At 54.6% G+C, this 25,641-nt stretch overlaps 9 protein-coding genes across 9 annotated transcripts; 5 read left to right on the top strand and 4 right to left on the bottom strand.

Annotated features, from left to right (window-relative positions):
- Positions 1-1,858: 1,858 nt before the first annotated feature.
- Positions 1,859-5,344, top strand: QC761_607140 (uncharacterized protein; the record flags this gene model as incomplete). The annotated part of the gene is made up of 1 exon (XM_062881156.1): positions 1,859-5,344. The coding sequence occupies one exon, from the start codon at positions 1,859-1,861 to the stop codon at positions 5,342-5,344; it is 3,486 nt and encodes a 1,161-aa protein (XP_062729819.1).
- Positions 5,345-6,348: 1,004 nt separating this feature from the next.
- Positions 6,349-6,954, bottom strand: QC761_607130 (uncharacterized protein; the record flags this gene model as incomplete). Its single annotated transcript, XM_062881155.1, has 2 exons — positions 6,349-6,858; positions 6,928-6,954. 2 exons carry the CDS (start codon positions 6,952-6,954, stop codon positions 6,349-6,351), a joined length of 537 nt encoding a protein of 178 aa, XP_062729818.1.
- A 619-nt stretch (positions 6,955-7,573) lies between these two features.
- Positions 7,574-13,872, bottom strand: HIR3 (Histone transcription regulator 3; the record flags this gene model as incomplete). The annotated part of the gene is made up of 2 exons (XM_062881154.1): positions 7,574-13,786; positions 13,849-13,872. The coding sequence occupies 2 exons, from the start codon at positions 13,870-13,872 to the stop codon at positions 7,574-7,576; spliced, it is 6,237 nt and encodes a 2,078-aa protein (XP_062729817.1).
- A 252-nt stretch (positions 13,873-14,124) lies between these two features.
- Positions 14,125-16,840, top strand: BUD7 (bud site selection protein; the record flags this gene model as incomplete). Its single annotated transcript, XM_062881153.1, has 5 exons — positions 14,125-14,540; positions 14,605-14,862; positions 14,922-15,202; positions 15,258-16,252; positions 16,304-16,840. Exons 1-5 carry the CDS (start codon positions 14,518-14,520, stop codon positions 16,838-16,840), a joined length of 2,094 nt encoding a protein of 697 aa, XP_062729816.1. The 5' UTR covers positions 14,125-14,517.
- A 752-nt stretch (positions 16,841-17,592) lies between these two features.
- On the top strand, positions 17,593-18,843 carry QC761_607100 (uncharacterized protein; the record flags this gene model as incomplete). The annotated part of the gene is made up of 3 exons (XM_062881152.1): positions 17,593-17,729; positions 17,783-18,287; positions 18,347-18,843. 3 exons carry the CDS (start codon positions 17,593-17,595, stop codon positions 18,734-18,736), a joined length of 1,032 nt encoding a protein of 343 aa, XP_062729815.1. The 3' UTR covers positions 18,737-18,843.
- Positions 18,844-19,051: 208 nt separating this feature from the next.
- On the bottom strand, positions 19,052-19,690 carry QC761_607090 (uncharacterized protein; the record flags this gene model as incomplete). Its single annotated transcript, XM_062881151.1, has 1 exon — positions 19,052-19,690. The coding sequence occupies one exon, from the start codon at positions 19,688-19,690 to the stop codon at positions 19,052-19,054; it is 639 nt and encodes a 212-aa protein (XP_062729814.1).
- A 217-nt stretch (positions 19,691-19,907) lies between these two features.
- On the top strand, positions 19,908-20,669 carry RPC10 (DNA-directed RNA polymerase core subunit rpc10). Its single transcript, XM_062881150.1, has 2 exons — positions 19,908-20,373; positions 20,439-20,669. Exons 1-2 carry the CDS (start codon positions 20,189-20,191, stop codon positions 20,461-20,463), a joined length of 210 nt encoding a protein of 69 aa, XP_062729813.1. The 5' UTR covers positions 19,908-20,188; the 3' UTR covers positions 20,464-20,669.
- QC761_607070 (uncharacterized protein) lies at positions 20,638-22,572 on the bottom strand. The gene is made up of 2 exons (XM_062881149.1): positions 21,935-22,572; positions 20,638-21,877 (listed from the first exon to the last, which is right to left on the bottom strand). Exons 1-2 carry the CDS (start codon positions 22,179-22,181, stop codon positions 20,769-20,771), a joined length of 1,356 nt encoding a protein of 451 aa, XP_062729812.1. The 5' UTR covers positions 22,182-22,572; the 3' UTR covers positions 20,638-20,768.
- A 184-nt stretch (positions 22,573-22,756) lies between these two features.
- Positions 22,757-24,539, top strand: QC761_607060 (uncharacterized protein; the record flags this gene model as incomplete). The annotated part of the gene is made up of 2 exons (XM_062881148.1): positions 22,757-24,117; positions 24,196-24,539. The coding sequence occupies exons 1-2, from the start codon at positions 23,166-23,168 to the stop codon at positions 24,537-24,539; spliced, it is 1,296 nt and encodes a 431-aa protein (XP_062729811.1). The 5' UTR covers positions 22,757-23,165.
- Positions 24,540-25,641: the final 1,102 nt, after the last annotated feature.

Raw genomic sequence — 25,641 nt, 5'->3', positions numbered from 1 at the left:
GTTTCTGCTGTGTCGCGTCGGACGCGTTGTAACCTGTAAATTTGACTGGGGTTGCATGTCTTCCGCGTAACGGACTCTGCTGATGTAGGAGATGCTCGAGACGAGGTCAGGTAGGTTCTCGGCACATCACATGGGATTGCTATGACGAGTACTCCGATTTATCTGTTATCATTCTTCGCCGTTTGATGCAAACCGTTAAACAATGGCCGAGAGTCAAAGAGTGCCAAGAGGGCAAAGCTGATATCAAAGAGTCCGGCGTAGCTGGAGGAGAGGAACACTCGACCCCTTCGCGATTGATACAGCGCATTGACTACACCTCCTGGGACCTTCATTGATGCTGACCAACAGTGGCAACACGAGAGGCGGTGATATAGGTACTGTATAATTATTAACAGCACCGGAGCCATGTACATAATAGAGTCACATCTGGACATGTTCCTGGAGGGGATAATTTTGAGATGAGAGGTCCATCCGTCCTTTCCCCTGGCGATCATCCCAAGCTAGAAATTTTCCAAGTTTTCGAAGGCTTCCATGAAACCAGGGCTGCGATCCATGGATGGGAAGACCCACAACAGGGAGCCATTGCCCGTATAGGTCTAGTGCCAGGCACAGAGTGGCCCGGAAGACCCTCGCCAAAGGCACAAGCGCGAGTCGTCGTCCGGAACTGCGGGTTCGCGAACGGACAGGGGGAGGGAAGGGGGTAGGGGAGCATTTTCATTCCCGATTGAACAAGCATTGCGATGAAATTTCTGTGTGAGTCTGCTGGTATGTCTCCTGATGGTGACTTGTCACAATGGACCTTTTATATGGGATAGCATCTATGTATGCAGGGTCAAGGAGAAAGAAAATAAACTTACAGTACCCAGCTGGGGGGGAACTTGTGTAGATCGCTGCAGCCGTTTGCGTTTAGGGGTTCCCACCATCCCCTACAACGGCAGCCCACTGCGGCGATGATGTCGGTCTTGGAGGGGGGCATTGTTGCTTTTTTGTTTTCCTTTCTGCATGTCCTGGGGGTCTTTTTGCACTGGGGTCAGCCAATAAATGGCACGACAATAACCATTTCCGAGAGTTGCACAGTCGTACCTGCTTCGGGGGAACATGACGAATAAATCAGATGGAGTTCTGGGAGAGCCGAGAGAGAGGGCCACGAAAGCTGAAGCTTTGCCAATGAATGCTCCGCCCATTTGCCCCGCCTTTCAGATCGGGCTGTCCGCGGCTTGTTTTATTTATTTTCTCTCTCTCTCTCTCTCTGAAATCTCATCCAATTCCCAGCAATTTGGGTTTGATATCCTCCCTCGCAGAGAAGCTCAAACTCAAACCTGGCCTCGGGCCGAAAGTGCGTTGCCCGGACCCTGTTACGCGACGAACGGCTACTGCTTCGTCCACTGTGCACAACCGCAGCCAGAACCACCACATCGACCCAGACGCGGTAATATTAGGACTGCAAATTATTCGGAGCCTGTCACCCGGCTCTACCTTGGACGGGTGAAACGGTCGTATCCTTCCAGCGGCAAGACAAGAGATGGTCAGGAAACAGAACAGGCAGAGTCTTGAAGTTGAAAAGGAAACTCAAACCAAGGCAGTGGGCAGGCCACCTACTCCGCAGGTGCTCCCGGGATCCTCCCCGGCACTAATCCCAACAACCATCAACCCGGCTCCAGCGCGGTGTCAGGCCCTGCATCCGCAACCCAGAAGCCTGCTGCGTGCTCATTTGGGCGCTGATCACGACGCGCTGGGGAAAATAACAATTAAAATAAAGTAATTCCCAATGCTATTTTTCACCACGGCCTCCACCTAAAGGATTGAAGCCTTCACCGCACACACCCGCCGTTCTTCTTCAACAGCATCGGCCGCCGCCATGTTGGGCCATTACAGAGAAGACGGAGGAGGAGGAGGAGGAGGAGGAGACAGTGACAATGATAATGATAATAATGGTGGTGGTGCGGCCTATCCCGCCCCAAGCAGCATGATGCACCACGGCTTGCCCGCTTCCCGACAGCAAGCGAAACCACAATGGCCAAACGCCGGACCCTGGTCGAAACCAGACGAACAGACCGACTACTCCTACTACCAGCAGCAATACAACCAGCGCCATCAGCACTATCCTCCCCGCAACTTTCCCGTCCAGAATCTTCACTCTTACCAAACACGCTCCAACCACCAACGACGACCGTCGAGCTCGCCGAAACCGACGCTCGATCTATCACACGACCGCCGACAGATCCCCCCTGACCTCCTTTCACCTCGCAGCGACTCTTTCTTTTATAGCTCCCCGAATGCTCGGCGCAATCCGGCCTTGACACCGACCGCCTCTCATTTTCCGAACAGCAGTGCTCGGATGAGGGCCGAGTCGAACCCCGTGTCGAGACCGCCGCCCAGGTCGGCTTTTCCGGGCCTGTCGTCGAACCCTTTCATCATTGAGGCATACGAACCAGAACCAGAACCTGAACCTGAGCCGACACCGCAATCGGAGCCCCCATCGCGGGCCCATTCTCGACCGCCGAGCGATGAGCCGCCACGCAAGTTCCCGCTCCTTGCCCGACATCACGAGCAGATCGGGGGGGCGATGTCTCCAGCCTCGATGATGTCGCGCTTCGAGTCACCGCCCGGCAGCAGGCGAGGCACACCAACCCCATCGGAAGGTACTGTCGTGACAGTCGAAAACTTTTCTCGGCCACGGAAGACGAGCATTCGGTCGCAGCAGTCTGATGGTGCTTTGTCGTCACGACGGATGGGGCTGAGTCGCCCGCAGGTGGAGCCGACGCTGGAAGAGTCGGGAGAGTATCAGAGTGATTATCAACAAGTACACGCGCAATCTCACGCGCCCGGAAATCCGTGGCCTAGGCTCCGGAGACTGTCCGGCTCGTCCTCGCAGTCTTCCAGTACGTTTTCCTCGATTGCGCCTCGCCCGTCGCAGGATCATGCTCCGAGAAGCGAGACTCCGAGAAATATGAGCGCCCCCATTGCGGCCTTGGCCGGCCCCTTTGCGAGATCGGTGCTGGGTCCCAGTAGTAGTGGCACTCAGGCCTACGCTCGGGAAGAGCAGGCGGCACAAGAACAGCAGCAGCAGCAGCAGCAGCAACAACAACAGCAACAGCAACAGCCAGTTCAACCTCGAGAGCCACCACCATGGCTCTCGGCACCGGACGAAACCCTTCGGTCGAGCTTTCGATCCCAGCTCACATCCTCCACGGCTCAGGGCACGTTATTCACGGCGACGGGAACCGAGAGAAACAGCGTTCTCACCAAGGCGAGCAGCGTCGGGGATCACCAATCTATTACTAACATCTATGCTCGGGCAAGCTGGTGGCACAGCTCCATCATTGGAGACGATGGGCTTTTGGAGGATGTGATGGGAATGTACGAGAGAGGGTTCAACGATTCGGACATTGAAAGCATACGGAAGAGCATGAGGTTTGCGGATGACGAGGATATTTTTGCGCAGGCTGATTTGGACAACCCGATGCCACGGAGGAACAGCTCGAGGCCTGCGAGCAGCCACCATTCCGACGCCGACGTGGTGAAGGAGAAGATATTGGAAGCGATGAACGACAGCTTGCCAGCGCCAACTGGCATCGCGATTCCGATGGGCAGTCCGGGTTCGAGACAGTCGGTTCCCAAGTTTAGACAGTCGTTACTGCCGACGAACTCGTTGCCGAAGGATTTTGGATTTGGACAGCACATCGCGAAGAGAAATCTGGCTGAAGCCGAAGGGCTGGAGAAGCATGATTCGGCCAAATTGGTGGATGGTGATGATGTCCCAGTCCAGCAGGCGGTGGGACGGGAGGAAGAGAGACCAGTTTCGCCCTTGTCGCCTGTACAGCCAGAGCTACCGATACCCACGATGCCGATACCAGCTTCTCGCCCTACAACGCCATCTCGCGCTCCGCCACCAATGCCACAGGAGCCACCGGAGGAGCCAGGCGCCCGGGACCGGTACGGGTTCCGAAAGGCGGGTCCTAATGTTTCCCGTCAGGCGTATGACGCTTGGAACGCCGGTTATACCGAATACTTGTCCAGGAGACGCAAGAAGTGGATTGCCTTTCTCAAGGACAACTCGCTCATGACGGACCGACCTATACGATTCCCGCCACGCAGCACCAAGACGAAGAGATTCATCCGAAAGGGCATCCCGCCAGACTGGAGAGGGGCGGCCTGGTTTTACTACGCGGGCGGGCCCGCGATTCTGAGCAAGCACCGGGGTGTGTACCAAGATTTGCTGAGGCGGGCTGCGTTGGATCCCACCGGACCTGGGAGCATGCCGGGGTTGGTGGGGGAGGTGAAGCCGTTGATTGTGGACGACATCGAGAAGGATTTATACAGGACGTTTCCTGACAATATCCGGTTCAAGCCGCCCAGGCCGGCGCCGCCACCTCCGAGTAGTCCGGTTGACGATGAGGAGGGAGATGATGCGGTCGAGGCCGAGCCAGCGCCAGAGCCGGAGATCATCACGTCGCTCAGGAGGGTCTTGCACGCGTTTGCGTTGTATAACCCCCGGATTGGGTACTGCCAGAGTCTGAACTTTCTGGCTGGGTTACTGCTGCTGTTTGTCGAGACCGAGGAGCAGGCGTTTTGGTTGCTTAATGTCATCACCAGGGTTTATCTTCCGGGCACGCACGAGATGAGCCTGGAGGGATCAAAAGTTGATCTTGGGGTTTTGATGGTGGCGCTCAAGGACTCTCTCCCTAATGTCTGGAAGCAAATAGGAGGCGACGAGGACATGGGACTGGGCGGGGGAGGAGGGGGAAAGAAGAAACCCAAACGAGGCCTCCCCGGCAGCGGACACAGGGCCAACCAGCAGAGCGTGAGCGATCCTAATCGGCTCCCTGCCATAACACTCTGCATGACGGCCTGGTTCATGTCTTGTTTCATCGGGACTCTCCCCATCGAGACGGTCCTGAGAGTCTGGGACGTGTTTTTCTACGAGGGGAGCAGGACGCTGTTTAGGGTTGCGTTGACGATCTTCAAGCTGGGGGAGCCCGAGATCAAGGCGGTGCAGGATCCGATGGAGATGTTTGGGGTTGTGCAGCAGTTTCCACGGAAGCTGCTGGACGCGAACGCGCTGATGGATTTGTGCTACAAGAGGCGGAACGGGATCGGGCATTTGAGCCAGGATGATGTTGAGGAGAAGAGGCAGGAGAGGAGGGATGGAATTAGGAGGTGGAAGGCGGAGCAGGAGGCTGCTGCTTTGGGCGGTGGGAGTAGCAGCAATGGGGGAACAGGGACGAGGGGGTTGGATTTAGCTGGGGGGGTGGACGGCGGCATGAGGGGGGTTTTTGGAAGGGTGGGGGGGAATAAGTCCGGGGGGAACAAGGAGCAGGTCAGGGCTGCGGAGGTGATGTAGAGTGATCCTCGGCCTGTCTCTGGCTTTGCTCCTGCTGCTTGGAGAAGGGTGGGGGTGACGTTTTGAAGCAAGGGATTTCTTTTGTTTTAGACCACATCACATCACATCACAACCGGGTGCTGTCACGTCGGGGACGTTGTGGCAGCAACCGAGGCTTTCTTTTGTCAAAACACACTTTGCGAAAAATCATCAGCTCCGGGGGAAAAAGAGAAGAAGGTTGGAGGGAAGGGGGTCAAAGCATTATAAACGGCGAGGGTCTCTCTGGGGTTCTTGTACCTATTTGGGGAAGGCAAATGGCAAAGGGGGCAAACAAACGGTGATCAGGGGGGGGCATATTCTGGGCTTTTTTTGTTTGTTTATTTTGGGTGGTTCAAAATAGCATAGCATCATCTCTTTTCATTTTCTGTTAAGACTTTTCTTCTTGTTCATATTTCCCTTCTGTTCGTTCTTCTTCAGCATGTTGTGGTGTGTGTAAGTTAGGGACTGGCTGGCTAGTTAGTGAATGCGAAGGAAGAGGGGAGTCGAAAAATACTAAGGAGCACGTTTGTTCACATCTCGAGATCAAATACATGATGTTTTGTGATGGTGACCTCAGTAATTTGAAGTGCTTGTATTTGATTGATAAAATGACTACCGCTGCCATGTCTTCACCACCGACTAACCCCTCAACATGTATCATATCCCGAATAACTGTCTTGGTAGACTTCGCTGTAATGGGTCAAACCCAACCAAAAAACACACAATTACAATCTCTTTTCCCCCAACTACCTTCTCCCCCATCCTCCTCTCCCAAACCACCACACGAACCCCCTCCAAACAGCAGGTCCAGCAACACCACCCCCCAAAAACCCTCCCAACACGCCCCAGCTCCAAGCACCTCAAACATCAGCCCACCAAGACGCCGCCCGCCGCCGCTCCAAAAGAGCATTCGTCGTTCTCGGAGGAAACCTCGGCGGTAACCGCTCCCCCCCCCCCCCCCCGGTCCAAAGACCCCAAACATCAAACTAAGACACCTGTTGTTGCTGCTGTTGTCCCTCCCCCCCAGTCGTCGCCGCCCCTGTCTCGGTGCCAAACTTCACCGGCCCCTTGGCATACCTCCCCACATACGCCCTCGCCTCCTTCTCGAACTCCTTCCTCTCATTCTTGTACTGCTCCGCGATTCTTGTTTCCAATGGGTCATCCGGCTGCGGCTCGACAAGCAGTTGTCTAATCGCCTCCAGCACAGTGACAATCTTGGTTGACGGCTTCCAGTTGTCTGTTTTGAGCAACGAAAGGCAGATGGAGCCGTTTGTCTCGTTGGTGATGTTGGGGTGGTAGATGCGGGTTGCGAAGGTGATGGTGGGAGGTTTGAAGGGGTATTCTGGGGGAAATTGCACAATCAGGCCGAATTTGCCGCCGGAGTAGATTGATTCCGGGGGTGCGGTGAGGGTGATGTGCCAGAGGGAGATGTTGGATTCCGAGGGGAGGGTGATGGTGATGGAGGGGGGTGGGGAGGTGAGGCAGTCGTTTAGCTCCTGAAGGGCAAAAGGTTAGTCAGTTATTGGGGAGGAAAGGGGAAAGGAAAGGGAGGGAAAAGTAAGTACCTTGGTGATCCTCTTGGACGAAGACATGGTTGCTGATTTGCCTGATTTGGTGATGAGGGGCTCGGTTTTGGTTGGAATAGATAAGGTGGTAGCTCGTTACGGGAGGGAGAGTTTGGTTTGAGAGGGAGAAGATGTCGACGAGTTATGGGATTTGAGAGTGGAAGTAAGAAGATGCTTGGAGGAGAGTAAAAGTGTTTGTAAAGAGGAAGCTTTACAGGCGTCGGCCAAGACAGGACCCCAAGTAGATGCAGGGCAGGCAGACAAGGCAGGTGAGTTTGGTGGGGTTGCAGGTGACGCGCGGGGTGCTGCTTGCCCAGCAGGATGGTGGGGCTTTCCCGGCAGGCGGGCTGGCCCCGCCTCCAGATACAGTGGTAGCTCTCGTGAGCTTTGATGTCATTGCTTTTATCAGCAGGCGAGGATGAACTGACAGAATGCGGCAAGAGTAACTGTAAATTCTTAGAAATACTAGAAGGCAGCACTGGGGAAATAGTTCATGATGAACTCATCATAAAACATGCAAATCAACGCAACATTAGCAATGCCCCATAACCCTTTTCGCTTCAAATAGCTACCCGAAATCACTGACGCCCTCAATTTAACCACCCAGAACACATATGCACCCGCCACTGAGCTTAACAGCAAAGCCCTACTCGACATCCTGCTCTGGCCCCTCATCCTCAGTAGCCTCTTCATCATCCTCCCCATCTCCAGCCTCCGCCATCTCCACCGGCCGCTCATGCCCGTCCTCCTCCTCTTCTTCCTCAGCCTCTTCCGCCTCGTCCTCATCATCGTCCTCGTCTTCCTCCTCCTCCCCATCTTCTTCATCCTCATCATCCTCATCATCCTCATCATCAGCCTGCTCCCCCTCCTCCACCTCATCCACCACCTCGTCCTCATGATCAGATCGAGGTCCCACATCTTCCATCTCGGTATCCACCATTTCCTCATCTGGTCCATCCTCAGCATGGGTCTCTTCTCCTTCATCCTCCTCCTCTTCTTCCTCCTCGTCCTCCTCCATATTCTCATCCCCCAATTCAGCAGTCTGATCCCCGTCCTCCATGACCGTCTCCTCCCCTTCCATGACCGTTTCCCCTTCCTCCTCCTCCCCTTCCTCCTCCCCTTCCTCCTCCTCCCCCTCGCTCTCCACCTTAGCAACCTTCCCCAAACTGGGAAACAGCAAACTCTCCGGAATATCATCCTCATAATCCGGCGGCACATCACTCAAGTCACTCTCATCGTCATCATCATCATTCCAACCCCCGGGCCCAGGAGTTGACCTTTCGCTCCCACCCCCCACAACCCCCCCAGCATTATTACTCGCCTTACTCGCCTTCCTCGAATGTCCACCCGCAGCAGCACCGGCATCCTTCATCTCCACATCCTCCCCCTCCTCCCCCTCCTCATCCTCACTTTCCCTTGGCGTCCGCCCATTTTTACCTCTGCCGCGGGAGGCACCGCTAACCGCCGACTTTGGCGCCTCAGCAACCCGCAAAACAGCCTGCACGGCATCGTCCGCCTTGCGCAGGATGTTCGGCCGACGAACACCCAGTCTGTGGCTTCGCGGTGCTGCATCCCCTGCCACAGACGCTTTTTCAGAACGGTCAGGCTGTTCCGACACCGCCCGCAACGAGCCGAGAACGGTCTTTTCTTCTTGGGCGACCAGGTTCTGGAGGAGCTTGCTTTTGAGTTCCGCCGCTGGAACCCCAGCCCCAACCCCGTCTTGAGAAGCGGACGGTGGTGGTTGCTGAGAGGAATCTTCACCCGGTTGGGTTTCGGTGCTATGTTCAGCTGGCCGGGGCAGCTCAGGTCTGACATCGAGGAAGATGGTTGAGTAGCAGTCTGTGATCAGGTCGTCGATGGGACCCGCCTTCATGAGGTTGGAGTTCAACTTCTTCAGCTCGACCGCTTCCTTCATTGCGTTGAGGGCAGGGTGGGATTCTGCTGGGGGCGTGGTGGCCCACTCGGTGATTTTCTCGCCTACGACGTCGAATTCTTCGGTATTCAACGTCTTGAAGGCGTCCTCGCCGGCGGAGGGGACGTTGAAGGTTTGCCTGATCAGCTTGAGGTAGATTTGGACACAGTACTGCCAGAGCTCGTTGAAGTAGTAAAAGTCGGCGCCGCGCTTGCGAATACGTCGGAGGACAGCCTCGAGGTTGGTTCTGTCGTTCAGGGCGGCGAGGATCTTGGCGACGTATTCGATGTAGCGCCAGGTGTAGACGTAGTGCCGACCAGAACGCTCGGCTTCACACTTCCAGACGTTCATCACCATGGTTTTGGTGAACATGTTTTCTCTCAAGACGGCAAAGGCTGCCTTGGCGGCGTCGACGTTGGCAGGGTCGTTCTCGTTCACGGAGTCGGGAAAGAGCACCCGAGCATGCCGCATGATAATGCGATGTTGCCAGTTGGACTTATCCTTGTCTCGCAAGTACCGCAAGCACCGGATAATGTACGCCTCCCACTCCTCAGGGGTATCGACCGTAACTGGTTTCCCTCTGTCGATAGCGTACGGCTGACGCTGAAGAAGATCAGCAGCCTCTTGACGGGGTAAATCCCCCCGACGAACCAGCTTGTCAACCACAGAAACAATCTTGTAGTGCGGCTCGAGAATCGGATCCTGACCACTGCGAGGCTTCGGCAACGCCGACACCACCTCCACTGTCTTCTCGAGCGCCCTCAGAATCATCTTCACTGTGGGACGATGCCGGCGAGTCTTCTCATCCAGCTCCTCGGGCGCCTTGGTGTACATCTTCCACAGGCACTTCGCCACCATGTAAGGGTTCTTCCACTCCTTTGGCTTGCCCTCCATCGCCTTGCGGAACAAGTGAGCCGCAAACTTCCAGACCTGATAGTCTGTCATCTCGTTGTGACGAATCCGTCGGAAAGTCTCGATCCCTTCTGGCTCGATAAACCACCTCTCCTGATCAGAGTGCTTGAACGGCTCCATCGCAAACGGCTCCCGGCTGGAGGCATACATCCGCATGCCAAACTCGCGGTACATGTCGTTCAGCGCCTCCTTCTCATCTTCTGAAGCCCCATACGCGTGCGGGTCAGCCGACCAGGCATACGAATGCGACAACGCCAGCGTGTAACAATGGATAGAGCTTCGCTGGAACTTCACCAGCTCAGCCCGGTCCTTGTTCATCTTGTCCGCGCTCCAGAGGACAGACTCGTCCAGCTCATAGTCGAAGCACTCGGCCAGACGGAACCAAGCATCCCAACGGTCGGGGGTGAACTGAAGCTGGAGGCGCAGGTACGTGGCGCCAATGCGGAGATCGTCAGTAGCGCCCGGTGTTTGGCGCCGCGCGAGCTCGACGCCCTTGAACTTGGTGAGACCGATCATGCCGAGGAGGAAGTACCACCCGTGCTTGGCGGGAGCGCTGTCCACGGTGTTAATGGTGACGGCGTCGAGGTCGATACTGCCGTCGAGCGCCTGGAAGAGGTGCAAGGGGTGGATGGGAGTCTTGAGGTACTCGGTGTAATTGCGCAGATTGTGCGTCATCTGGGGATTGGACTTGGTAGTCCCAATCGCCTGCTGCATCCGCTCAATCGTGGTCTTGAGATCCGATTTCAGGAGATCCTTCATCGACATCCTGTTGGCAAGGACGGTGATCTTCTCGACAAGCTGCAGAGCCTGGCGCTTCTCGAGATTCTCAGGCTCGCAGCCATGCTCCTGAACCTCCCAGATACCAACTCCGAGCTTCAAGCCGTGCAGATCGTATAGGACCTGCCCCAGGTAATCTTCCCAGTTCTCAATGTTCCTCTGCTTCAGGAGCTCCACCCGCATCATCTTGAGGAAGATCTTGTTGGACGACTTGCAGCTCTTGCGCAGACCGAGAACTTGATGAACGGCCGCCAGGTACTCGGCCAAGTCGTTTTCGTAGTTGGGGAAAGCGTCCGGATGCTGCTGAATGCCGACCTTGAGCATGGTATACTGAAGGGACCAAGTTCTCACCTGCATCTCCTGAAGCTTGTTGAGGAACGATCGTAGAGTTGAGTTGTTGGCCGGTGCCGGTCTCATCCCGATGCGAGTCTCGTCCTCGTACATGGCTGCTACATGAAGGAGGCAGCTGAGTTTGGCGAGGGCCGAGAGGGTTGACTTCAAGTGCTCCTCATCGATGATGTCGAATGCGCTGTTGTCGTTCAAGGCCAAGTGCAATGATTGTATGATCAGATCATCCAGCGCCTTGATCATGGTCATAAACAGGGCCCTCCTTGGTTCGGGTGGTGTCTCGAGGTAATCTGCATGTTCAAAGTCGGTGATGATGGTTTCGATGCTCCTCAAAAAGCACGAGAACTGTTTAGTCGCATAGCTAATCTTGCCGTACGCCTCGCCCAGTCGTGACCATAGCAACAGCCTGAGCTCCGTGCTGCTCCGCTTGAGGAACTTCCACAAGTCCATCAGACTCTGGCTCGCGCACTCCAAGAGCGGTAACTTCTGTTGCTTTGCCCATGAGTGGTCACCGTCGGTTCCATTTGGCTCCGACGTGCCAGGCACCGTGATGTAAACATTTTCCGGGTTCAAAACCGGTTCTAGACTGTCAATCACAGAGGTTGGATCACCCATGTCCTCCTGGAAGAGACCCAAGAAGAAGTCCATCGTCGTCAACTTTGATATCTCGCGTTCGGCAGCAGCGGTTGAAATTTCGGGCATAACAGCGTTGTTGGGCAATGTGATTTCGCTGATGGAGGACTCGAGAAGATGATCGTACATGCTATGCCAGCAGTTGAGGATATGATCTCGTGGTGTGTCTTTCGCCAATGTTGTGGCATACACTCCAGCCCACAGGAAGCGTGACGAGAGCTCGTCGTCTGTGTTTGGATTCCGTTGTCTTGTGACTTCCGTCGTGAGGTCCATCCACTTGTCCACACGCAGCTGAATCTCAACCTTGGTGCTTTCTTCCGCTGTGCTGTTAGGGTTGGTGGTGCGTTCATAGACGTCCAGGTAGAGTTCAAACACCATATGTACTAGCTTGACTAGCTCAAGATGCGCCTCATGGTCGCCCTTCGCAAGGCACAAGTCGAGCTCGTAGGTGACCCTCTCGTATATGCTGGAGCCAAACTGTGTGATAACATCCGACAGCGTTGTCTTGGTGTGGTCTGGCCATTTTGTCCCAGTGTATGTAGGCATAATGATCTTGAGAAACTCAAACACCACGTCTTGAACTGGGTACCATCCATTGTTGATCTTTTCAACAAAAGCTCGAACGCCCCGGGTCTCATCGAACGCCGGGGCCTCATTTGCTCGCTGAGACCCTGACTTGGTATGCTCAAGGAAGGCCGAGAGACTGAGCTGCGGGCGCTCACGCTTACTTAGCAGGACAGTGGCATTTTCCTCGTCAAACTGGAGCATCGAATCTCGAAGATCAACGGTTGATAGATTCTGAATCTTCCCCATCCGGTCGTCAGACGCACACGAATCAAGGACCTCAGCTATTCTTTCCAGTGTCACATGATCCGTTACTCCAAGATTCTCCAGAAGATTCTTGGTCGTTTGAAACAGATTCTGGTCAGCGGCCTGTAACGGTTGCAATTGCGTCGCGAGAAGCCGGGCAGGATCCACAATCTCTTCCGCCGCTGTTTCTCGTCGCCCTGTTTCCCGCCGTCGAGTCCGCTTGCTCCGCTTGCCTTCGGCCGCCTCTTCTTCCGGGGGATCGGGAAGCCCAGCAACTGATTGAGAACGTTTCCTGGAAGGCAAAGCACGCTCCTTGCCCGTTGCTTCACCCAGGGATGCCGGCTCTGCCACCATTGGCGTGGATTCTTCCTCAGCCGCTTGTGGTTTCTCGGATTGCTCGCCCGAAGCTTGTTCGTCTTTCACAGCACATTCAGATGACCTGTCGAGAGGAGGCGAGGAATCCGGAGGCAAAAGTTGCATATCTATTTCCATCTGGATGTCCTCATCATCGGCCGCATCTGGAGTTTCCAAAAACACCGGCCGTCCTGAAAGCCCCTCTTCCTCAACGAAACGCGCCATGGCCGCACCCAGCTCTGTCCAGGAGGAGCTCGCGGCAGAAATAACATGTCGTGGGGGTGGGACATCTGTTGTCTGTTTCTTGGGCACAACCAATGACTTTGCAGGATTCGGAAGAAAGGGTATTGGATCTTGATACCGTTTCAGCATGGGAGGAAGTCCTCGTTCCACAAAGGGCTTCATTATCGGATGGCCCAGCGCCATTTCATCCCCCAAGACTTGAAGCTGGTCTTTGAGATCCTCGCCCGCATATCCTTCTGCCAACGAAGGGGGCTCCACCTCGTCCACCGCAGGGTCATCGTCCAATTCGATGGCAGCCTCCAAGCTGTAGCGACTAATCCGGCTGCTCTTCAGGAAAGCAGCGATGCGGGCGGTTTTTCTCCATAACTCGGCGTCTGAGGGGTCACGGTCGAGCGCGGCGCTGAAATCCTCCAGTGCCTTCCTGGCATCTTCCAACACAGCTGGATCCTCAAGAGCGGCCGACTTGGCCACGAAAGCTTTTCTGATCTTGCGCCTAATCCGATCGACGATAAACTGGCCGTGGTTTTTGTACGCGAGGTAGAAGGCTTGTGGGAGGGTGTTGCTCAGGGTGTCGGTCTCCGCGGCAGCATCGAGCACTGTCGCAAACGTGGGCTCAACAGCCAGGACGCCATCTTCGCCCGCTTCGGCCCGCTCGTACTCGGTCTTTGCCTCTGGATATTTGAAGATTTCGGAGCCGAAAAGGGCGTTGTAGGCGTCGGCCGCGTCATCGAAGAACTTGGGGCCTTGCGAGTGTAGTTTGAGGGCGGTTTGGAATAGCTTCAGGGCATCTTCCACCTGGATATCTCGAGTGTTGTCGATCTCCTCATCGACGATTTCGTCGGGTTCGACATTGATTGCTTGAAATGCGGGCTGGGCGGCGAAGCGATTAGCATTGGTTCTGTGTGGTTTCTCCATGGTTGATGGAGCTGGACGGGACGGTGCAAGAGACTTGCCATGTTGACGCTGGTGAAATGCCAAAGTGGTCATGCAGGACTCCGTTGGATGAACTGGCGCGACTGTCAGTGGTAGGCTAGGGTTGAAAATCTCAAGCTGCTGCCATGTATCCGTATGCGCAAGTAGTCGAATGCGCATGTCCGTCTCCAAATCCTCCAATAACCAAATCGCGGTTGGTATATTTCGAGACGCGACATGCCGGCCGGCAGCTTTCATTGGCACTCTCTTGGCACCGCCCGAAGTGCTGAGTGTGACGATATGCCTGCCCGGCCCGGGACCGTGCGCGGCCTTACAAGGAACACCAATCCCACTGGGCCCCACTGAAGCTGTTGGCTGCAGGAGACATTTGGCATTTGGGCCACTGTGCAGCAACACCACGGGGTAGGCCAGACCAGAGCAACCCGACATCACCCCCTCGCATTCGTCCAGTCTTGTGCAGTTGGGGCATCAGACGTTTCTGGACTTGGGTATTGCAGCGCGCATACATGCTTATATCCAAATAGCACCGCTTCAGCTCTCAATCGCCACTACCCACCCAGGTTCCAATCCCACCGCAAGGTCCAAGCTCCCGTCTTCTCTTAAGACCAGCTTCGTCTTCTCGAGCTCCCTGAGGGGCATCTCATTCCCGTCGCAACGGCGCATCCATCATGGTAGCGCCAGCGGTTCCCGAGTTCGTCTGCCTCCACCTCAGTCATTGCCAGGCACTCTTCAATAACCACTAACACTGCTCTCAGGGTCACGGAAGAGCTCCTGCACGAAGCAATTGAGACTCGCACCGAGTCTCTGAGCTCCCTTCGTGAACTGGGCCCCCCTGACCTCGTCCACCTCGTCAAACAACCATTGAGACAACAAACCAAGCAAGTTGGGGTGTACCACCATGTCACCGGTGTAGATGCCTCGTCGTCAGCCAGTCTGGCTGCCTACATCAACACTCTTGCATACAAAGAGTTTGGCCCCTCGGCAACCACAAAGACGCTCGAGGGCACCTACTGGTACGCCTATACCCACGATTGTGTATTCAGCACGTTAGCTGACAACTCCTTCTTTCCAGCTGCTACAATGCCTTCTCCCGAGTCGATATGCGCGTGCATGCCCCCTTTCCTGGTTCAGTAGAAGCTTACTGTATTGACGAGCGTGGCGAAAAGCGCAAGGCAACCGACGAGCTCTGGCTAGAGACATATCTCTGCAGTGTGTTGCGAGCCTATTCTTATGCCGACGATGGAACAGGTGATGCTATAAGGAAGATCATGTGCGTGAGACGGTTCAACCCCGTCACTAACACGGAGACGGAACATCGCTTCCTCAGCGCAGCCGAGCAGCTATTTTTCAGGGGTACGTTGTCATACCAGAATACGTCAACGACGAGCGATTGCTAATGGACGGGCAGGCTGGTCGCTCGGGTCCGACTCGGTTGTACAGGTACCCAACGTTGTTTCGAATCATCTCACGACTGGTCTCATAAAATACTTTCACACTACCGGTCGCTACGCCTCGGGTATCAACTTGTTCGAGAAATTGCGCACGCAGAACGTTGAGGTTGCATCTTTGCTGGCTAAGGTCATGTTCATGGGCAACGAGGAGGTACAAGGCATCCGCGTCCTGCACGAAGCCATCAAGGAAATGCCCATGGATTATGTCATGCTGGACACGCAAGCCGAATTCCTGTTGAAGAAGGCTGAGACTGCCACCACTCCCGAACAGAGGGAAGAGAGACTACGGCTGGCTCTTGGCTGCGCCGACCGAAGCACCATCGCAGCACCGAGCGAGTTTGGAACATGGGCTAGACTCGCCCAGGTCTATGTGGCCATGGAAGATTGGGAAAATGCGCTGACGACACTCAACTCGTGCCCGATGTTCACCTACCAGGATAAGGATGCACCGGTCATGCCGGAGCCGAAGGAGTATCACTTGCCAACCCTCCCCGAGACGAGGCTAGACGAGATCGACAGTGAGCCCGATTTTCGTTACTCGGAGCAGATTGACCCGAGTCTCTTGGGCCTCCGCGCGGCCACGTATCGTGGCACCTTCAAGCAGGCCTACGCCATCTTGACCGAAATGACAGCCAAGATTGGCTGGGACCAGCTGCTCAAGATCCGGAGCAACGTCTTCGTCATGGAAGACGAGTACCGTGAGAAGCAGGAATCCTCGCATTACCCCGCGAACCGAAATCCTAGCACCGATGTTCTTCGCGGAAGCCCTGACCCAGGCGTTAACGGAGAAACTGCGGTGGGGGAGACTGAGGTGGCTGAAAAGAGCGAAGAAGCTGGCCAGGAAGCTGACGGTGAAAATCTGGCGCCACCAGCGGCCAAGGGAAAGCCCGAAGATATCGAGAGACCTTCGAGTGCTATGGACCCCGATGTGGTGAAGAAGGCAGAAGAGAAGGTGAGTGCAGCAGTGTCTGACCACGTAGGGCCAGTTGCTGACATTAAACAGGGTTCCGAGGACCACTCCTCCCGGCTTAATAACAAGCGGCTGTGTGAGCGTTGGCTTGACAGCCTTTTCATGGTACTCTACGAGGACCTCCGCGTCTACACAATATGGCGTACCCAGATGGCTCAGTACCGCGCTCAAAGCATGCAGTACAAGAAGTCCCCTGAGGAGTGGGAGATTCTTGGCAGCCTTGCCGAGCGCCTCCAGCACACGGACGAGGCTGTGGAGGCGTACCGTGCCTGTCTCGGACAGCGGTTTAGCCCCAAGGCCCTTGCGGGTATCTTGAAGGTGTTTATGAAGACCAAGCTCACACGAGATGCGGTTGCGGCAGTCATCCGGCTGGTAACTTGGCAGTATAGGTGGTACAGCGAGTTCTCACCCGAGCTGCTACACACAATTCGCATTCTCATTGAGGATGAGGGCGCCGTCAAGATTCGGAGCATCATTCAGGCCACCAACCTGCCGCAGAACGTCCTGGACCTCACGCACCACTACGCGGCGCTTTGTGCTACTTTCAGAAGCAGTGGCACAGAGGGTTAGGAAATCCACCGCATCGGTGATCGCACAGCTTCGCCCGAGCCTGCCGAGTCCATCAAGAACTTTATGGTTCATTACTCGAATCTTTTTACTGGTGTCAAAGCGCAGATGTACTGAGGGTCAATTTAGCAGCGTTTTTTGTTGGTGTTGGATGGGGGTGTTAAAAGAAAGACGGGCTTTAATCTTTGAGTTGTTTTATTATAGCGAAGCACGACAAAGTTTTTGGGGTTCATTTATATCATGGGACGACTGATATAGTGCGGCTCTTGGTGATCTCGGACTTTGACCCCTTGCTTGGGTCTCGGGTACCTGCATGCATGATAACACTTGGTCAGGGGTATGTTGTCTTCAAGAGACGCTTCAGCCACGATAGAGGATCGTCCATCTTGTCTTTTCTAGAGACTTTGTCGACGTATTCGAATCTCCACCCTTTCTTTTCGTATTGTACAACACCCGCAGTGTCGGCCCGTCAAGCCCCCTTTTGGACACACAAAAGACCAATGAAGCCCCTCCCAGATAGCTCGGCCTGCAGGTCTTGTACCCCACCAGATTGTCACTATCAGAGCTCAAGCTCCTCCTGAGGCACAGTAGCGCGGTCAGACGAACCCCTCATTGAATCCCGCGCGCGGGGATATGATAACGTCATAAGGTGAGGGAGTGGGTGGGAAATTATTAGGAGAGTAGAAGGTAGCCGAAGCCTTTCGTTCTACCTATAAGAGGGCTGTTTTTGTCTCTGAAATACCTTACGCTGTACCATGCTCTCTATTCTGAGACCAATTCCCAGACAAGTAGCCAGGACAAGTCTCCGCCCTTTTCGATCTTCGTCTTCCATTTACTCATACCCGGCCATCTCGCGTTCGCTGGCAACAATGGCTTCGACTAAGAAAACAACGTATATTTCCCGCTCTCTTCCATTTCGCCGCCTTAACTAACGTTCACTTTTAGCAAACGGTACCCCCTCAACGTCCCAGGTCTCTCCATCCCAGCCATCGGCCTCGGAACCTGGCAGTCCTCCCCCGGCGAGGTCGGAAAGGCGGTTGAGGCGGCTCTTCGGAATGGATACCGCCACATTGACACGGCCTTTGGGTATCGCAACGAGAAGGAAGTCGGGCAGGGGATCAAGGCGTCTGGCGTCCCCCGTGAAGAGATCTGGCTGACGACCAAGCTGGACAACCCCTGGCACAAGAGGGTGAGGGAGGGTTTGGAGAAGAGCCTGGAGAACTTGGGGGTGGAGTATGTCGATTTATTCTTGGTGCACTGGCCGGCGAGTATTGATCCGGAGAGGCAGGGGGAGAATGAGGGCAAGGGGGAGGTGTATCAGGATTGGGATTTTGTCGATACCTGGAGGGAGATGCAGAAGCTGGTGGAGACGGGGAAGGTGAAGGCTATCGGGGTTAGTAATTTTGGGATTAAGAACCTGGAGAGGCTTCTTGATGATCCTTCCTGCAAGGTACGTTCATTCTTTTTCATTCCATCTCGAGAGATAACGGTCGCTGATTGAGAGAAAAGATTGTCCCGGCCGTCAACCAAATCGAACTTCACCCTGGCAACCCCTCCCCTAAGCTGGTCGCCTACAACACGGCCAAGGGGATTCACTCGTCGGGGTACTCCCCTCTCGGAAGCAGTGACTCGCCGTTGTACACCAACGACACGATCAAGGCTATTGCTGAAGCTAAAGGCAAGACGCCGCAGCAGGTGCTGCTCGCGTGGGGGGTTCAAAAGGGGTGGAGTGTCCTGCCCAAGAGCGTTACTGAGTCGAGGATCAAGGCCAACTTTGAGCTGGATGATTGGGAGTTGACTGAGGAGGAGGTCAAGAAGATTGATGCTATTCCCGACCGGTTCAAGGTGTGTGGGGATGATTGGTTGCCGATCAAGGTTTTCTTTGGGGATGATGAGTAGATTTGAGACGGACGAGTTGCGCTTGTTTGTTGGCAGCTATGTAGCTTAGGGAGGTGGGGGATTTTGAATCGAGAATTCTATCTTCAGCGGAGTGTTTAGCATTTGGGAAATTGTCCTGCTATTTTCGCGCCGCCATGTTTCCATCCTCCACTAGATCGCCCCGGGGCCTTTTCTCATGGAACTTTCAACGCCAAATACAAAAAGGTGGTATCTCAACGCACACCTCGCTTCCTCGTTCCGCGCCCAACACATGATAGCTTGATCATGCTGATCCAAGCCCACCATCAACACCCATATCCATGCTCATATCCCCCCCTACAACTTGCCCCTCCCCTCCCTCTCCTCATCATCCCTCACTATCACCCTCACCATCTCCCTAATCTCCCCCGCCAGCTTCTCCCCCTCCTCCTCATCCAACTCATCCCTCTGCCCACGCCCAAACATGGTGCTAGTAAACCTCTCATTCCTCTTATCCCTCAATTCTGGCCTGGGGATAACGTGAAAATGGCAATGGGGCACCACCTGCGCCGCCGCCGCTCCGTTGTTTTGCACCACGTTCCAGTCTTTGATGCCTGTCGCTCTGGAGACTGCTGTCGAGAGGATCCGGAGGTACTTCCCCAGCTCGGCGGATTCGGCGGGGGTAACGTCTGTTAGTTTTGGGCGGTGGGCGCGGGGGCAGAGGAGGAGGTGGCCTACAGAGAGGGGCATTATGTCGAGGAAGGCGATCAAAAGGGGGGTGGAGAGGATCAGGTGGGTTGATGGGTGGGGATGGGTTAGGGTTGGGGAGAGGGAATCAGGGGGCGGGGGGAAGGATGGGGGGTAGGGGGGGTAGGTGAGGGAAATGTGACAGAAGGGGCAGTCGGTTTCTTGAGAGGGGAGGGTGGTGGTGTCGAAGGTTGAGGGGGAGGGGAGTGGTTGGGTGGGTGGTGATGGGGGGTTGTCGTTGGAGGACATGGGTTGTTTTGTTGGTGAGGGAGAGTAAGGATGGTTATGTTTGAGGTATGCCAGCCGTGATAGGTCTGGGGTATCAAGAAATTATTCGAAAACCAAATATACAGTATTTACTCGTTTGTTGTTCAAGGGAAACAACTGCTGTCAAGGTTCACCTGACAGCAGCCTTTCCCCGGGTCTCAATTCCCGATAGCGTCGTCTCCCGGGATCTCCTTGCGTACCGGAACCCCCCTGTCAGTCACCCCAAACTACCACGTGATCCCTGCTGTTTCACTGTCACTTTCCCACCGCCAAGGTTTTGCCGCCCCCCTCCGCCTTTTTTTCTGCCTTGCTGCTGCTCTCCCGTTCAGTCAGCGTGCGCATCAACCTGTCTTTGATAGAGCCCCTCCACTTCGTCCATCCATTCGCTATCTTCAACCATCTCATCCACAAACAACCCATTGCACTTCCCAAGCAATCACTTACACCCAATCACTCACCGTCGTCAACCAGGAAAAAGAAATGTCCGGCCAAGACTACGAAGCCCCCTCGGGCGCCTTCTCCCAACGCGACGACGTCGCCGCCAGCTCGGGCACAATGATCTACCGCTGCGGCGACTGCGCCGTCCGCGTCCCCCTCGAAAAGGGCGCTCCCATCCGCTGCCAAAAGTGCGGTGCCCGTGTCCTCTACAAGGAGCGCACCAGAAGGTTTGTTCATCCGCCTCCCCTCTCCCCCGTCCATCGCTCAAAACGCTGACAAATCTCGTGTATAGAATGGTTCAGTTCGAGGCTCGGTGATCGATTCGTACACTCAGGCGAACAAAAACTAAAAAACACGAATGGGATTGAGGAACATAAAGATGGAGCTGCCGTAGATAATACCTTACGAGGGGATGGCTACGGCTCGGTGGCAGGAACAGCATTTTGCACATCATGGCGTTGGGGATACATTGAACAGGAACAGAATATAGTCTGGTCATGAAAACTTAATTTCGTCTTTTTCCGCTACCAAAAACACCCTGGTATCATGTCTAAACGCCGAGTCAAATGCTAAATGTACCCTTTATTCCTCCCACTGCCCAGTCTCTTTTACACATGTGCGCCTAGCGCTGAGAGTAAATATACTTTGCAAAGCTAGCATCCGTCTCAACAGAGTCCGACTGCATGGCGGCCGAGTATCTAGCTTGCAGCCCTTCTCGGTCATCCTCGTCAATGTCGATATCGTCATCGTCTTCGTCAGAGCTCAGAGTCGGGGCGTCCTTCTCGTCCTCGTCGCCAGCCTTGAGATCGGCCACAGCCTTGGACATGGATGAGTCGCCCATGTTCATGTCAGTCATCATCTTGGCAAGCTGCTTTTCGCGCTGCTTCTCCTTGTTCTTCTCCCGCTCGTCGCGCCTCCGGTCCAATTCTGGCTGGTAGTCCTTCTTGAACTCCTCTGCCTTTTCCGCAACGGCCTCAAAGAATTCATCGATACCAGTACCGAGGAGCGAACTGACGCCGACGACGCTGAGGTGAGAGTAAAACTCCTCGAGCATCAGGCTCATACTGTTGATAAGACCGCCCATATACCCGCTCCCAGCACCGTCCCCTCCCTCTACACCACCAAAGGCATTGCTGTTCTCATCCTCGGCAAGAGCAGCCTGGAAGGCTTCGTAGTCCGTCATCCACTCCTTGGCAAAGGATGGGTCCTTCGCGTCGGCCTTGTTGAACACCAAGATCATGGGCAGCTTCATCTTGTAGAGAATACTGCAGGCATAAAGCATGTTGCTCATAAAGGTCGACGTTGAGCTCGTGCGCGGGGTGTCGATTACGTAGGCGATGACGGTGGGGAACGATGATGCGAGCGACTCCAGAAGAATTGTGCCCGAAGCTGACCAGACAAACACTTCGATCTGACCGGGCGTATCGACGAGGATCTTATCGATGGGCTTTTGGGCAGGGTTGTCCGGGTTGGGCTTGGCGCGCTTCTCGAGAATCCCCATGACTTGGTCAACCTTTGTGGCGAAGAGATTCAGAGACGTCATGATGCCTCCGTTTGGGCCAAGCTTGTACTCTTCCATCACCTTCTTGTAGTTGACCGAGTCGCGGATGTCGATGTTGGCCTGGAAGGGGGAGTGGGTGATGGCGGGATCGAGGTTCATGACGTAGGGTGGTTGTTTCTTCTCGTGGAGGTAGGCGTTGATTCTCTGCATGAAGGTCGTCTTGCCCGAGCCTGTCATGTTGGATTAGTGGAAGGGTGGGAAAGGAACGGGAGGCGCACATCACGAACCTGCCATGCCAATCACCACGATGGCGACGGGGGGCTTGGTCTCTGGCGTTTGCGCCGGGTCTGCTGATGTCGATGCCATTGTTGTGGTATGGTTGGTTGTTTTTGGGATGGTGACAGAATCAAACCGACAGAACCGACAGCGGGGTTCCGAGCATCGTGGGGCAAACAAAACTTGGGAAGGCTTCCACCGCAACGCTAAATTCACTGTGTGCCCCACTGTAGAGCCTCTAGCCCGGCATGGATGCATGGAATTGTCAACAGTCAGTGTTCCATGTGTCCGTGGGTATCAGATACTCGGGACCTATCAGAATCTATCACTTATATCACCAACAGAGGGCCCATGCTCACCACCGACATGAGCTATATGCCTCTTGACAAAAGGGCTGGCGACACGTCTCCCAACTTTCGGTTACACGGGCATGGAAGACAGTGCACTGGTTCCTCGCACATGGCAAACATTCAAAAAACCCAAGGGCCTCCACGTTTGGGTCAAGTGGACCCAACAGCATTAACGGTTCTCACACTAAAGAGCTTGACCAGCGATCAAAACCACCAGCTTGTCTCAAGTTACCCATACGAAGGACTGAGCTTTTGCCCATGTTTCATTGCTTCATCACAGAAAGTAGAGGAGGTAGAGGATGTAGAGGACGTAGAGGATGTAGAGGAGGGCAGTGATAGAGAGCAGCATGGCAAACTGCTCGATTAAGTAGTACGTACAAGAGGCGCGGCCGTCCGTCTCACGTCATCGTGCTGGACGGCTCTCCGGGACAAAGGGTCTCCGAGTCCCAGCCCAGATGGTTGATTGACCTTGTCACTTGGCGGGGGAATTGAGCGACTGGCGGCTTTGGGCCGGCCTCTTTGGGCTGAGCAGACTCCCTGGTCCCATCTGCCCAGCAGGGAGCGACCAACAGTCCTGCAGCTTCAACCACTCACAGCGAGGGCCGCCCAGAGCCCAGCCGTTTGTTCAAGAAACCCCAGGTCCCATCCGATCAACCCGCTTCCCACGCCCTCTCCCCTCTTTGATACTACCACAGCTTCTTTGTTGTACCATTTTTAGCACTCCTGCCCCATATCCCCATGCCGACCTGACAGCTTTATTCTAGTTTTTCATTCTGCATCCCCCAGAACTAACAACCTGGAACGAGTAATCGCTCACATCACCATCGTGAACTGTATATCCAACTTTTATTCTCTCATACAACCGTAAGAGTTCAGGATCATCTCATTCGCCATGTTGCGGAAGAAGGACACCTTCACCGTCATCACGCCCATCCCGGGCTTTATCCCCCGCCAACTCGCCATTGATATTCTTCATTCTCATTCAGAAGTCATCACGCTCAACCCACTGGTTATCGACCACAAGCCCATCGCGGCGCCTCAAAATGCCGAGACCGATGAGTATTACTCGACTTGGTATGAGATCACGGAGCGCCTCCAGCTCGTGCCTGGAATCGGTAAGATGGGATCCTCAACTATCAAGTTCAACGGCTGCTTTCACGATATGCCCTGGGGGCTTCAAACACACGTCTACGCGCCCATGAATATCGACATGCGCAGCACCTATCGCATCGCGGGTAACCAACCCGGTGTCGAGCCCCCCGAGGTGCCAGAGATTGGCCTCAAAGCATTAGGCGTACCTTCAGACGGACTCTACCTCCGCGAGGACATCGAAATCAAGTGCAACGTCACCATGGTCAGCTATGTCAGGTCTCAGATGAAGAAGGCGTCGGCCGAAATGGTGCAGAGGATGATCAAGAAGGCCGAGCTGCTGGATGCCGGTGTGCTGTCAGCCATGATTGAGGACGGAAAGCTGAAGACGCTCAACCCAGCCGACAGACGCAACACTGTACGATCACCATTGCCGTCTCCTTCCAGTCTTCACTACCCACCGTCTGTCAACGGCGGCAGCACCCCGCCGCAGATGCACTCACCAAGAATGCCGTACCAAATCCCCAGAGTCACATCAGTGCACAGCCCCTACGGACGACCCGGCACGGCAGGCTCTCAAGGGCCGGGGGGTCTCCAGCAGCAAATCCAAGCAGCCCAGCAACAGCAGCAACAACCACCCCAATACGGGCAAATCCCCCATGATAACGGCCCCCAGGAACTCCCCGGCGTAGAGGCCGGCCAAACCAACAACAACTTTGCCGTCGAAATGCCTGGCGACTTTGTCTTTGCCAATGGTCAGCGCACCCCGAAATTTAATTCACCATTGCCTTCACCGCAACCCACACCGAGCGCAGCTAACCGGGAGTCATTAGTTGATCCAAACCGCCCCCCCACCAACCACGGCAGTCCACACTCGCAGCAGGGCCAGTGGTCGAATGCGGGTTCACGCCCGGCGAGTTATCAGTCAAGCATCACGTCTCCGAACCCTGATCTAAAAGGGGGGTACCCAGGGCAGCAACAGCAGTTGGCGCCGCATAGGGAGACGAATGAGGAGCATCACACGGGGCAGAGGAAGCATGATTCGATTCAGAAGTCGCCTTATGCGGCGTATAACCCGGCTGATTACGCAAAGGTTCCTTCGCCTTTGCAGCCGGGCGGGGGGCAGCAGCAGCAACAGCAAGGGCAGCAGTATACGCAGCAGCGGTATGGATATTGATGGTGTATAGCTGGGTGGTTTTGATTGAAGGATATAAAAATGGTGTTGAAGATGGATGGGACGGGATATAGGAATTGATGTTAGGTTATACCCTGGGGTGTATTTTTCATTTTTTTTTTTTTTTTTTGCTCTTTTGTGGGATGGATGGATAAAGGTTGATGATGGGAATGAACAGGCAAGTCGGCGTTTTGGGATCTTTTTTTTTTCTTTTTTTTTTTTTTTTTGGCACTTGTTGGGGATTTACGGGCTGGGAATATGCACTTCTCAATTTTGTGGTTAATACATTACCTTTTCTCACCTGTTGCCTGATTTCACGACAGCCATCATCACCCCTCGGTTCTGTGTGAAAGAGAAGTTACGTCGAGAGACGTCGGTGTAACGACAGTGACGCAATTCCACCGCGGTCGCCTCGTGGCACAGAGACAATCTCTACATTTTTTTGACCATTTTAATCCGAGAAACCGCTTTTGGTGGGAATGGTGTGGTGATGCGGTGAGTTCTTGTCCCCCGGCCCGCCACTGAGATGCATACGAGACGACAGGACACCAAGGTAGTTGCCGTTCCTACCGGCGCTTACGCAGTATATCTTCCCACTCAAAATTAAGGGAGCTGCTATGATTAGAATTAACTATCGAGACTATGATCTGCTTAAATAAAACGCTTGCAATAACAAATACTATCAAATCTCAAACTTGCGCAGGGCGAAAATAACACCATTGTTAAATAATTAAAAGCTTCACAGCCGAAGATAGCAAGCGCTATCGGATCCGAGTATACACAGCGCGCCCCGTAGCTATATTAAATCCTGATTAACTCCTGCAAAGACATCAGTCATCGCAGCTAGAGCTTATTAGCAAGCTTGATACTTGGTACAGTACACAAGCAGATCACCTGGCTGGTCGACAAATTTGGTCAGGACAGACAGACACAACACCGGCACGTTTCAATCCCGGAAACACAGGAAGAGGCTGAGATGGGATGGGATGGGATGGCCCCGTTAGGGCGGGCCCGGAAGGAAACCGGTCTGTCGGAGGTTTTAGGTCAAGGTACTTCCTTGCACACTGACAAGTCTATCTCAATGATGAAGATTGCCGGGAAGACA

Source organism: Podospora bellae-mahoneyi, chromosome 6, assembly GCF_035222275.1.
Source record: "Podospora bellae-mahoneyi strain CBS 112042 chromosome 6, whole genome shotgun sequence".
NCBI classification, from domain to species: Eukaryota; Fungi; Ascomycota; class Sordariomycetes; order Sordariales; family Podosporaceae; genus Podospora; species Podospora bellae-mahoneyi.
The sequence above is the reverse complement of the archived record's forward strand: the minus strand, read 5'-3'. Positions and strand labels throughout refer to the sequence as shown.

What these genes read in the sequence shown, in the direction of transcription:
- RPC10 (XM_062881150.1), top strand. Translation starts at nt 20,189, where the DNA reads ATGTCCGGCCAAGACTACGAAGCCCCCTCGGGCGCCTTCTCCCAACGC. An exon ending in TACAAGGAGCGCACCAGAAG is followed by an intron (nt 20,374 to 20,438) that starts GTTTGTTCATCC and finishes TCTCGTGTATAG; the next exon opens with AATGGTTCAGTTCGAGGCTC.
- QC761_607070 (XM_062881149.1), bottom strand. Translation starts at nt 22,181, where the DNA reads ATGCATCCATGCCGGGCTAGAGGCTCTACAGTGGGGCACACAGTGAAT. An exon ending in CGTGGTGATTGGCATGGCAG is followed by an intron (nt 21,878 to 21,934) that starts GTTCGTGATGTG and finishes CCAACATGACAG; the next exon opens with GCTCGGGCAAGACGACCTTC.